Raw genomic sequence first — 11,183 nt, 5'->3', positions numbered from 1 at the left:
CTCAGGGCGGGCAGGGCTGCCCTCGCCTCGTCCCCCCCGGGAGGAGTGTGGGAGCGCCATCCTCCGCCCTTGGTGATGCCCCCTGCCAGGGCCTGGGCCCACGGTCATCCTATAATACTTTCTTCCACTGGGGGTGGCAGGCATGCCCAGGGATCAGGCAGGCACTTGGGAAGGAGGCTGAAGATTTGCTCTTTGGCTGCTGGCTAGGGGTGGGGCCAGCTTGGGGGGGGGCGGGGAGGCGGGGGCTGTCCCTGTGGCCAGCGTCACCTTCACGAAACCACCTGCTCCAGCCCCTTTTGGAGAGGGGGCACCCCGACCCTGCCTAGGAGGGCCCAGGGGGCGCGCTGGCAGCCTCCTCCCTCCCAGCACGTGGTGGTCGGCCAGGGGGAAGCCCGTCAGGTTCAGAATGTTCCCGCAATCCATCCACGGACACAGCGGCTCAAGTCTCATTTTATTCTGACAATGATCAGGGCTGCCTGGTGAGCAGCACAGGCGCCAGGCCCTGGGCAGGAAGCCCTCGTACCTTCCTCAGCTGTGGGCCCACCAGGCCTGCAGAGCCGGCCGGGGGGCGCAGGGGTCTGGCCGGGCTCTGCTCACAAGGCCAGAGTGCTGGCTGGGCTGGGGCTGGATTCGCACAGGAGGGCCCGCACTCCCACCTCCCCACGTGGGGCAGGGGGGCCTTCCTGGTCGGAGAGGTGGCGGGGCAGGGCCCAGGGCAGGGCGGGGTGGGGTCGGTGTCCTCGGGCTCTTGGTAGCCAGAGCGGGGGCCTGGGTCGGACTGTCACACCTCCTTCTTGCAAGAACCTATGGGTGGAAGGGGCAGGGCTGGGGTCAGCAGTCTCGTTCCCCACCACCCTCTGGCCCAGCCAAATCTGCCCACTTGGCCTGTGGCTGCCCCCCCCCTGCACCCTCTGGCCTCTCTGGGCAGGAGCCAGCCCCAGCCTCGGGGGTCCTAGGCTACCAGAGGGGGACTCTGTGGGTGGGGAGGTCACAGGGACCACGGCACTCACAGGAACCCAGCTGCTCCTCCAGGAAGGAGATCTGCTCGCTCAGAGAGTCAATGCGGTCCAGCTGCTGGAGGGAGTGGGCCAGGAGGCTGCCCGGGTCCGGGAGCCCATGCTCCAGGGCCCGCAAGGCCAGGCTGTGAAGCGGGGTCAGCACGAGCTGCAGCTTCTACGGGGCAGGCAGAGGGCCCGGTGGGGAAGGGCCTGTGTGACCCTGGGCCAGCCCCTTACCCTCTCTGTTCCACAAGGATTTAAGGACAATAGGGTGGCCAGCAAGCGCACCGCCAACCCCGACTCAGTTCTAGCTGCAGGGCCCTGGACGTCCACCAGAGGGAGCTTCTGCGCCAGGAGACCGGGGCAGGGGGCGGCACAGACGGACGTCACACAGGCCAGCCTGGCCAATGGTCCCTGAGGCCTGGGGCCCCTGGTTGGAGGAGCTAGGAGGGGTGGACAGGGGCGGCTGAGGGGTCTCGGGCCAAGGACCCTGCGGAAAGGCCGCAGGGGCACTCTGTCCCCGCAGGGACAGAGGCGGGGGTGGGCTGGGCCGAGTCCTCGCTCTCTGTGGCCCCGCCCCCTCCTGTCCTGGCATCCCAGACACCGGCCGCTGCCCCTGCCCAGCACGGCGCGCAGACCAAGGGCACCCTAGGCTGTCAGCAGCCGGGAAGCCTCCCGCCCAGGAGGCTGTGGCTCCCACACCATCTCCCATCCCCCACTGAACCTCGCCCCCAGGCTGAGGCCCCCAGGCCCCAGCCCAGCCCTCACCTGCTCCAGCACGTCCACCCTGGACTGAAGCCTCTGCACTTCCGCCTTCACCTCACCGTCCGCCCCTGGGGAGAGCCAGGTGCCGAGTCAGGGGCGCCGGGCTCCCCACCCTGCACCGCACCGCGGCTGGCCTCGCCTCCCGACGCGGGGCCTCCAGCCTCTGCTCCAGGTGCGGGGCGCAGCCCTGGGCACCGGGTTCCCGCCCCAGCTGTCGTGGCGAGTCCTCCCCCGACCTTGGGTGCTGACCGTCCACCAAGGCCATCCTCCAGGTCCGGGAGGTGGCTCTGGGCAGACGCAGCCTCACCCCGCCCGCCCGCCCCTCGGTGCTGGGGTTCCCGTCATGCTGAGGGGGTCCGGGCAGAGGTGGTCCGGGCTGAGGTCCGTGCCGCGCTCTCTCTCTCGGTGCCGGGCTGCCAACGGCGCATTATTACTCACGGTACGAGTTTGAAGTGTCACAGCGCGTACCAAAAGTAATAATGTCCCGTCACCAGCGGAGGGAGGTGCTGTGTCTCCAGGCTGCCCGGGCAGGGACACGAACGGGACCCCGGCGTGGGCACCTCCTTCCACTCGGGGCTGAGTTGAGGCCCTCCCCGCGGTCCCCGTGGGAAGCCATCACCCATCCACCCTCCAGTGCGCCCGTCACCCCCACCACCCCGGGCCCTCCCTGCCCACCCCCCAGGCGCATCAGCAAGGGGGGCAAGCGGGGAGTTTACCTGTCGCGGGGTTCGGGGCCACCCTGGGGGCCCCTCTCTCGGGCAGGCAGAGTGCCCCGTCCACAGATGGGCTGTGCCCCTCCCGGCACTGACACCAGTAACTGCCCGCGGTATTGACACAGCGCTGGGGACAGCCGCCCCCTCCAGCCCTGCACTCATCCACATCTGCGGGAAAGGGTTGTCAGGCAGGGGGGCCCACCCTGAGCCCCCTCGAGACCCACCCATCGGTGGGCTGCCCAGTACACACAGGAGGTGCCCGGAGGCCCCTCCCCCTCTGGGAGGGCGGAACCAGCCTCACCTGTCTGGCAGGTGTCGCCCCGCCATCCTGCAGGGCAGTGGCAGCGGCCGGGCTGGACACAGCTCCCTCCGTTCTGGCACGGTGGCTGGCATACTGCTGTGGGTGGGTGGGGAGGCCTGTCACCAACTCAGGAGGGTCCCCAGGGCCCCGCAGGGGTGGCAGCCAGGGAAGGGGTGCCGTGCCGGAGATGCTCACTCAGGTTTTGAGAGACAAGCAGCTGGTGCTTGGCCCCGGGTCTGGAGAGCGGGGTGGACCGCTCCCTCGCTGGGTTCTACTTTAACTGACCCCAGGCGCTAGGGGCCCTCACCTGCTCCACAGGACCCGGGCAGCCCGCTGGTCCTCTTCCAGCCGGGGCAGCAGGCATAGCGAGGCCGGGCGGGGGCCGGCCCAGGGCTGCGGCGGTAGGCAGTCCTGTAGACGGTCCTGCGGGATGGGTGGGGGCAGCTCAGAGGGGCCCAGCCAAGGTTTCCCCATCCGCTTGCCTTCCAGGCTGGCTCCGTCCCCATGCCCTCCAGAACCACATGAGCCGTCTCCCCCAGTGTGGACAAGGTCACCCAGGTGTGCCCCCAGAGGTCCTCTCCCCCAGGGATGGCACCTCAGGGTCACGGCACAAGCCACCTCCCCGGCCCAACCTGCCGTGTTGAGCAGGACCCCGAGGCTTGGAAGGAAGCCTGGCTGAGCCTGGCGTGGAGCAGAGGTGGCACCCCGGGGGACAGCCTCCTATTCTAGGGGCGGGGATCTAGGCCCTGAGGGGAAGGGGCTTGCCACACCATCTCCCATCCCCCACCAGGGAGGTCTTCAAGAACCTCACAGAAAATAAAATCTTTTAAAGCCACATTCCCACAGCAGAGAACCAGAGATGCACGCCCCTCTCACTGGCACAGACTGGGACATCTTAGGTGTTGGGGGCAGTAAGATCTCCATCTGTAACTGTCGGGGGCTGCCATGGGGAGAGGGGTGCCCTCTGGAGCCCCAAGGGCAGGGCCAGGACGAGGAAGGTTTCAGGGAGCCAAGCGGGTAAGAGATTGTAGCCAGCGATGTTGGGTGGGGGTGGGAGTACCCCCAAAGTGGAGGGGAGCAGACAGGGTGGGGGACCCCTCTAAAATGAGGGTGGGGAGCGGATGCGCCAGATGCCCTTGTAGTAGCTGATACTTGAGGTCACAGCGGTAACTTCCCGAGTCGGGACTGCCCAGGTTACAACAGGTGTCAGTCTCCGCCACCCACTCAGACGTGGCCTCGGCGAGTCCTTTCACTGCTCTGGGCCTCGGTTTCCCTTCTGGGGCGCACTGCCCTCCCGGCCCCAGGGCTTTCTCATGGCAGATGGGGCCCTGCGGCGGCAGGCGGCGCTCACCGGTAGGTGCTGCAGGCTCGGTACCCATCGCAGGTGGTGAGGAAGGGCTGGTACACACGCTGCACAAAGGACTCGGACACGGGGCCCCTGGGAGCCCCGATGACACACACCCTGCGGCTATGGGGTGATGGGGGCCAGAAAGTCAGTGGGGGGCTCCCAGGGCTGTGACCCTCCCAGCCCCAGAACCCAAGGGAGCCGGAAAGTGGGGAAGGGATTTCCCAGTGTCACCATGGGAAGGACGGCCAGCAGGAGCCCAGGGAAGCCACAGCTCCTCAAACATTGGGGCTGCCCTGGGGAGGGGCCGAGGGCTCCCGGCCGCACACCCCCACTTCCCGAGCGCCCAGAGGCCCGAGCCCCGGCTCACCCAGGCCGGTAGACATGCTCAGTGCCGCCCGCCGCCAGCACCAGGAACCAAAGCAGAAGCAGCTCCTGGGAGCCCCACATGGCCTGTGTTTCCGGATGGAACGGCCTTCTCCTCAGGATGGCCTGGAGCACACAGCACAACCCTGTAAGTCCCTCTGCAGATCCCGCCTCGAGCCCGTGCCCCTCGTGGAGACTGGCCTCTTGGCTCCGTGACACCTGCCCAGCTCGTCCACTTTGTTGGGACCTCTCACCGCCGCGGCAGAGCCTCCACGGGCGGTGCCAGCTCTCCCCACCCCCATCCCACCTGGACAAGGAGACCGGCCCCTCACCAGCCATATACAGCCCGCCCAGGGACCACAGAAGGGCCACGACATCCGGGGTCTGGGAACAGACGCTGAAGCCCTCGCCTGGGGAGAGGGACACCTGGACAGCGCTGGGCTTGGTCAAGTTCACTGGGGAAGGTGGGGGCCCAGGGCGGGCATCTGGACCACGTCTCCATCCCCTGGCTGGGTTTGGTGCCCTTCCCACAGGGCAGGGCTTGTACTCCCCACCTCAGTCTGCAATTGGGGTGTTAGTGGCAGGGCGGGAACCCATCCCAGCTGGCTTGGCCCTTGAGGCCTTCAGTGACCTCACGTGCCAGACGGGAGCCAGCCGTGGTGGCTTGGGGGCCCACTGGGGTGCAGGTGCCCAGCGGGCAGGGGCCACCATGGTCCTCCTCAGGGTGGGGCCGGGGTCTGCACTTAAGAGGCGGGTCACTCCCCTGCCGGGACTAAACCGGTAGTGCAGACAGCCTCCAGGGCTCCCAAGACAGTGGCCCTACTGGGCACCCAGATGGTGGGGGGACTGGAGCAGCCGCCCCACACGCCAGTGGAGCCGGTCACCGTCCCTGCCCTGGCTGTGGCTGGGAGCCGGGGAGGCCCAGAGAGGGATTCCCGGGAAGCCCCAGCCGGGAACTGATGGTCTGCAACAAGCCGAGGGGACGGGGGCGGGGCTGCTATCCGTGTGCACAGCCAAGGGTCTGGGGAGCTGGGAGCTCTCTGCTCCCATGCTCCGGGTGCCCCATCCGAGGTTTCCCCTAGGTGGGCTGAGCCCGGCCCTGCAGGGGACCCCTCCCCCCGCCCGTGAAGGAAAGGGCACAGGAAGGAGATGAACTCGTGTGTATGGTGGGGGCGGGGAGCAGAGGCTGGGTACAGTCACCTCCCTCTCTGGGACTCTGGGACTCAGTTTCCTCAAAGACACCACTAGGGTCTTGGAGGCCCCTCCTCTGGTTTATGGTCAGTCCCATAAACCACCATGAGCATTACTGAGCCCTAGATGCCCCCCCAGGCCGACCCAGAGGGAGGCGATGCCACGCCTGGTCCATGCGGGAATTCAGCTGGGTGTTCGGTCCATGCTCTTCCCACGGCACCACGTGGCCCTGGGCTGGGCAGGGAGGCAGCTGCACGAGGGCTTTCCTGCACCTCCTGTTCTCTGTCACGGGCCTGAGAGGGGAGGGCTGGGTGGCGGAGCAGGCAGAGGCTGCAGCGGGCAGCTGAGGTGTTGGACTTAGTTTTGGGGCGCGGGGGGGGTGCTTCTTAGCTGTTTCTGAGCAGGGACATGTCCTGCCAGTCAGAGCTGGCTCGGCAGATGAACTCTGCGGGGGGCACACTGTTAGGCAGAGGGCCCGGTGGTGGTCCAGGCAAGAAGTGAAATGGTGGGGACAGGTGGCCCTGCGGAGTGGGCCCCAGGAAGGCAGAGGTGGGCCGGGGGGCTGGCAGGGGCTTCCGGGGTTCCGCAGACCCTGAGCTCTCCCACACCGGGCACCTGGAGGGCGGTGCATCTCATGCAAATGTAACTGTCCTCCACAAACACCCACCCCAAGCACCTCCCCTACCTATCGGAAGCTGGTTAGAAAGGAAATCGTGCTTTTTAAAAGAAGAGGGTTGATTTTTGAAAGTCACGCTTTTCCCCTAAGCCAGAGGAAGCCGATGGCGCTGACCAGCCTGTGCTGGGCTGGCAGAATCTCATTTCCCTTTGGTGTTACAGCCCTGCTGGGGCGGGGGGGCCAGGGCAGGGTGGTCTGTGGTGCCTCCAGAATGATAAGCAATAATGTCCCGTCCCCTCTGAGTGTCTGCACGAGCCCTGCCACCACCTTCCTTCCCACCTGACCCGGGCTGCCGCCTCGCTGCCCCCACCCAGGGAGACAGTCGGCAGAGGGAGGGGCCGGACTCCACCGCAGGGCGATAGCCCTGGATTCCCCCCTTCCACCGTGAGGGGTGTTTTGGACGTTAGGATGGGCGGGGGTGGATGCGGAGAGGTGGAGTGAGATTACAAGACTGATTCCCTGGGGGTGCGCCCTCTCCACCGCCCACCCCATGTCTCCCCTTCCCCCTGCACGGCCGGCTCCGTGGGGAGTGGGAGCGAGGGTGGAGTGACACCTCCCCCCACTCCGCCACCGCAGGGTACGGCTGGCCTGGGCTGCGGGGTCCGGGGCCCGCGAGGCTCTGAGTCAGGCCCTGGGGGAGCCGCAGGGCCCGGATAGGGGGATGAGGGGCTGCGGCGCCCCCCCCTCCCCCGCCCGGGTCCCCGCCCGGACCCCCGCGCGGCCCGGCCCGGGTCACCTGTCACCAGCAGGGGGCGCCCTTTCCCAAGGCCGCTGGGCCCATTCTCCGGACCCAGCCGCGAGATCCGGGGCCGGGCTGGGGGTCGGGTGCCCGCGCGGCAGAGCCCGGCGCTCCCGGCCCGCTCACCTTTGGACTCCCCGCGGTCGCCCTGCGTCGCCCCCCAGCTCCGCGCGCGGCGAGGCCCCCGCCCCCAGCCCGAACGGCGAACACCCCCCCGCCCGCGGCCGTCCCCGCGCCCCCAGCCAGGCGCCCCGCTCCCTCCGCACTCACCGCCCGATCCGGGGCGCGCACGCGCCGCTGTCGCCACCGCGCAGAGGGGCCCCGGCCCCGCCCGCCCGCCAACCCCGGCCCCGCCCCTCCCGGCCCGCTCCCGGCCCGCCCTCACCCTGGGTGGGCTCCGAACCCCCGCCCACCCCCATTGCGCAGGTTGGGAAACTGAGGCCCCGCGGCGGACGGCGCCCCCGGGGCCGAGCAGTGAGTCAGCTGGAACCGGGTCTCCTGACGCACTACCCGCCTCCGAGCGCTGCCGCCCCTCCCAGCCGGCTCGCGGGGACGCAGGGCTGAGCCAGCAGCCAGGTGCCCGGAGGCCGCATGGGGAGCCCGCGCTGGCCGCGGGTAGCTAGCTCTCGACTCCCCCAGGCTGAGCACCGACTCCCGGGGATGGCCATAGCAACCGGGTGGCCAGCTCCCCAGGCACCAGGGGCTGGCTAAAGCTGACCGCTGCCCTGCGGCCACACGTGCGGTGGACGGCAGTGATCCCCAGGCTCATAGCCGGTACTTCCAGAGATCACACAGGTGGCGGCGGGGCTCGGCAGAGCCCAGCTGGGTCCTAGGTGTGACACCAAGCCTCCCTCCCAGCCAGTGTGCCAGGTTAGGGGGCCTGCCACGCTCCCACCTGGTGCCCCCTTTGTTCAGGACAGTTGGGACCACCCCTGAGTGCTCCTCAGGCCTCCAAGGAGTCCCCCACTGGGGGCTCCTGGGCCAGTCACCTCTCCTCTCGTCTCCAGGCTCCCTCTCCACATTTGCAACATGGGCTAAAGCAGCCCCATGTGGTGGAGTGGCCAGCAGTGCCCACTGAGAGACAGCAGCCGGCACAGCTGGAACCAGGTGCCCCGTGCCCCACCACCTCCTCCCCTGGGGAGCTCCGTCATTTCTGCACCAGCGTTGTTACAGCCATTAGTGTGCATGACACCCTGGGCCTGCACCTCTTGGCAGTTTCTGCCCTGGAACTGGAGCCCAGGCCCTGTTCGCCTAAGTGCGTGTGTGTGTGTGTGTGTGTGTGTGTGTGTGTGTGTGCACGTGTGTAAAACGTGCCCAGGCCCAGCCAGGCCCCCCTGCTGCTGCCCAGAGCACCACCTGTGGCACTCACCTGGAGAAGCAGTCTCCCTCATGCCCCGGACACTGGTGGCAGCTGCTCTTCTGAGCGGTGGGGGCCGCCCATTCCTCCCCTGTGCCGGGGTCTGCCGATCAGAGACACAGTGTTGGTTAGCGCACAGCCTTGGTCACCGTGACATCCAGGGGCTGGGGAGGGGGACGGGGCCAGCCTCCATGCGGCTGTGGGAGCTCGGCCTGCACTTGGCCTACAGACCCCCACCCCTCTGATGGCCAGAGCCGAACGGGCCTCTCAGGCCTGCCCACACCCTCAGCCTCGGTGTGTCTGTTGCCCGGGGGTCCTGAGACCCGGGATGGAAAGCTCTGCAAAGCCTGGGGTGCTGGGTGGGCATCCTGCAGGTTCATGGGGAGGGGGGCCTTCAGCTCGGGGGGCATCCGGATCAGGCCTACTTTGGTGCCCAGGAGGTAAAGGAAGGGAGGGGACACAGGAGGCTGGACAGGAGCCCCTTCCTGGCCCGGGGGCCCCTGGCAGCCCCTGGAAGATGACCTGAGGGTGGCTGGGATGCCTGTGACTGTGAAAGGGGGGGTCCCTGGCGTGGCGGTGTCTCTTCCCCCCGCAACCCAAGCAGGCAGCCCCAGGCAGTAAAGAGTTACGGGCCAGGCGTAGGGGGACTGGAGGGAGAGCTGCCCTGTTCCCTGCCCCCATCCAGGCCCTGAAGCTGGTCACTTGACCCTTTGACCTCAGGCCTGAGAGGAAGGGGCAGCCTGGCGAGCTGGGTGGCTGGTCCTCGCTCCGCGGCTAAGCTGGGCGGCCTGTTAGCACCTGCTTTCTCATCTGGAAAGCGGGTGTTTGTCACACAGACTGCTGGGGTGGACGTGACAAGACTGTCAGGGGCCAGGAAGGGTCCCCCCGCTCGGGGACCTGGGCTGCTCTGGGTGGAGGGCTCCCCTAGGGCGCAAGGGGAACCAAGAGAGCGCCCACGCTGCGCCGGACCAAGCTGTGCCTCTGCCCGCCCCCCAGCCGGCGCGGCAGAAGACGGGGGCTCCTCCAGGGGCTGTGCTCAGTGCCCCCCGCTTGCATGGCTCCTCCTGGCTCTAGATTTGGCTTTGGGGTTCCCACCCCCCACTGGTGCCCCTCCCCGACACCCTCGGGGTGCTCCCCCACCCTTGGGGGATGATGCCCTCGGCACACGCAGGTCGCAGAGAAGAGGGGCCAGCTGAGGTGGCCTTACTGCCAACCCGGGGGCTTCCCAGGGAAAGCAGAGCGGGCTCGGGAGGGCGTGCGAGGGGCAGGGAGGCCGCTGCACTGGCTTCTCCGTCCAGGGGTCACAGCAGCGGCTGGGCCGCCCAGCGTAAGCGTCAGGGTCGGGCACGCCAGACGGGCATCCAGACTGTGCCACCCCCAGCGGGTGCCCTTGGCCAAGGTGAGGATGGCACCAGTGGGGGGTGATGCGGTGGCCCCAGCTAGCAGAGTGCAGACCCTCAGAGCTCAGCCTGCAGGGGCCCGCGGTCCACAGGGCCCGCAGAGGGGCGCTCGTCCTGCTCTTCCCGCTCCCTGCCCTCCAAGGCCGCCCCTGCCGTACCTGGTGCCGCCCCGGGCCGGGCTCGGCCATGGCCACCACTGCTGCCCCCTCAGGCCAGGGCTGGGCCCTACCCCTCGCCGGCCGCCTTGAGGCAACTCCCGAGGCCGCCTGCCTGTCCCGTCTGGAGCCTCCGCCTCGGCCATGGGGACGGTGGACTCGTCTCGGCCATGGGGACGGTGGACTTGGGGCAGGGAGGTTCCTCCCGGAGCGAGGAAGGGCGGCTTTTTATGCTCCGTCCCCGTGTAAATCGGGATTGGGATGGGCCCTTCCCAGCCGGACTTCCTGTGTGTGCTGTCCGCTGATAACGGGGATCTGTCAGTGAACAAACAGGAGGCCGAGGGGCGGTGGGGGGCCGCCGAGGGGGGGGCCGGGCCCAGCGGCTGGGGCAGGGGTGGGGGAGCTGTCCCCGGGGACTTCAGAGTCTAACCCTGAAGCAGCCGGAGACCGTGCTCGGGCCCAGCTGCAGCCTGGCTGGTGACCCTGGGACCCAGCTGGGCCCAGTGTGTGACAGAGGACGTGGCTGGCCCACAGGGCCCTCCCAGGGCCGTGGGTCCACCAAGCTGGTGGGACCACATGAGTGCGGCTCCACAGAGGGGCCCGTTCTTCCTGTGACCCCCAGGGCGTGCACCGGCACCCTCGGATGTGTGTGCCAGGGCCCGGGGGTGGGAGCGGCCAGAAGAGAGCTGGGGATGGGGCCGGAGGCTGGGTGGTCTGAGGGCAGCCTGCTCTGTGAGGCCCTGGGGCCTAGGGTGGCCATGGTGGGGGTGGCGGAGAGGGGCAGACGTCAGCTCAGAGGCTCAGGCCTTCTCTAGGAGTGGGGCGGTGGGCCCCCTACTCCTGGGCGTGTGCGAGCAGGGGTGAAAGCCCCCAGTCCTACTTCCAGGGTCCTCTTCGGAGGAGGGCAAAGCGTGTTCCCAGGCCCCCCTCCTCCCTTGGCTTCCAGAGGCTGAGGGGGGCATTGCGGGAGGGAGGCAGGAGCCTCTAGGTGGCCAAAGGGGGCACTCCTTCAGCTCCTCCAGGTGGTCCAGTCCCCAGCTCGGACCCTCAATTTCCTCATTGAGGCGGTGCTGGGGACCCGCAGGCCGAACACCTGCTGCTGCGATGCTGGTTGGCTGGGTGCCCAAAGGAACTGGGCAGCTACTGAGGACACACCTGGCTGAGGGCTCTGAGTGAG

General features: G+C 68.4%; 1 protein-coding gene across 6 annotated transcripts; it reads right to left on the bottom strand.

Moving 5' to 3' along the window:
• Positions 1-434: 434 nt before the first annotated feature.
• Positions 435-10,227, bottom strand: EGFL7 (EGF like domain multiple 7). Of its 6 annotated transcripts, none has more exons than XM_036856529.1 (9): positions 10,010-10,030; positions 8,464-8,554; positions 4,493-4,614; positions 4,129-4,245; positions 3,085-3,200; positions 2,778-2,870; positions 2,480-2,644; positions 1,767-1,831; positions 435-804 (listed from the first exon to the last, which is right to left on the bottom strand). In XM_036856529.1, the coding sequence occupies exons 3-9, from the start codon at positions 4,570-4,572 to the stop codon at positions 529-531; spliced, it is 912 nt and encodes a 303-aa protein (XP_036712424.1). In that variant the 5' UTR covers positions 4,573-4,614; positions 8,464-8,554; positions 10,010-10,030; the 3' UTR covers positions 435-528. The 6 variants fall into 6 exon arrangements, with proteins under 6 accessions (XP_036712424.1, XP_036712423.1, XP_036712426.1 ...); XM_036856528.1 differs by having other exon boundaries at positions 2,778-2,873; positions 10,010-10,029; XM_036856530.1 differs by lacking the exon at positions 10,010-10,030 and adding an exon at positions 1,011-1,173 and having other exon boundaries at positions 632-804; positions 2,778-2,873.
• Positions 10,228-11,183: the final 956 nt, after the last annotated feature.

The sequence above is a fragment of the Balaenoptera musculus genome, chromosome 6 (genome assembly GCF_009873245.2).
Source record: "Balaenoptera musculus isolate JJ_BM4_2016_0621 chromosome 6, mBalMus1.pri.v3, whole genome shotgun sequence".
Classification (NCBI taxonomy): domain Eukaryota; kingdom Metazoa; phylum Chordata; class Mammalia; order Artiodactyla; family Balaenopteridae; genus Balaenoptera; species Balaenoptera musculus.
This window is presented reverse-complemented; position numbering and strand designations above follow the sequence as displayed.

Coding starts and splice junctions, on each gene's coding strand:
- EGFL7 (XM_036856528.1), bottom strand. CDS start 4,572: ATGTGGGGCTCCCAGGAGCTGCTTCTGCTTTGGTTCCTGGTGCTGGCG. Junction 1,832..2,479: donor GGCCCCGAACCCCGCGACAG/GTAAACTCCCCG, acceptor GGCTCTCCCCAG/GGGCGGACGGTGAGGTGAAG. Junction 805..1,766: donor GGGTGGACGTGCTGGAGCAG/GTGAGGGCTGGG, acceptor TTCCACCCATAG/GTTCTTGCAAGAAGGAGGTG.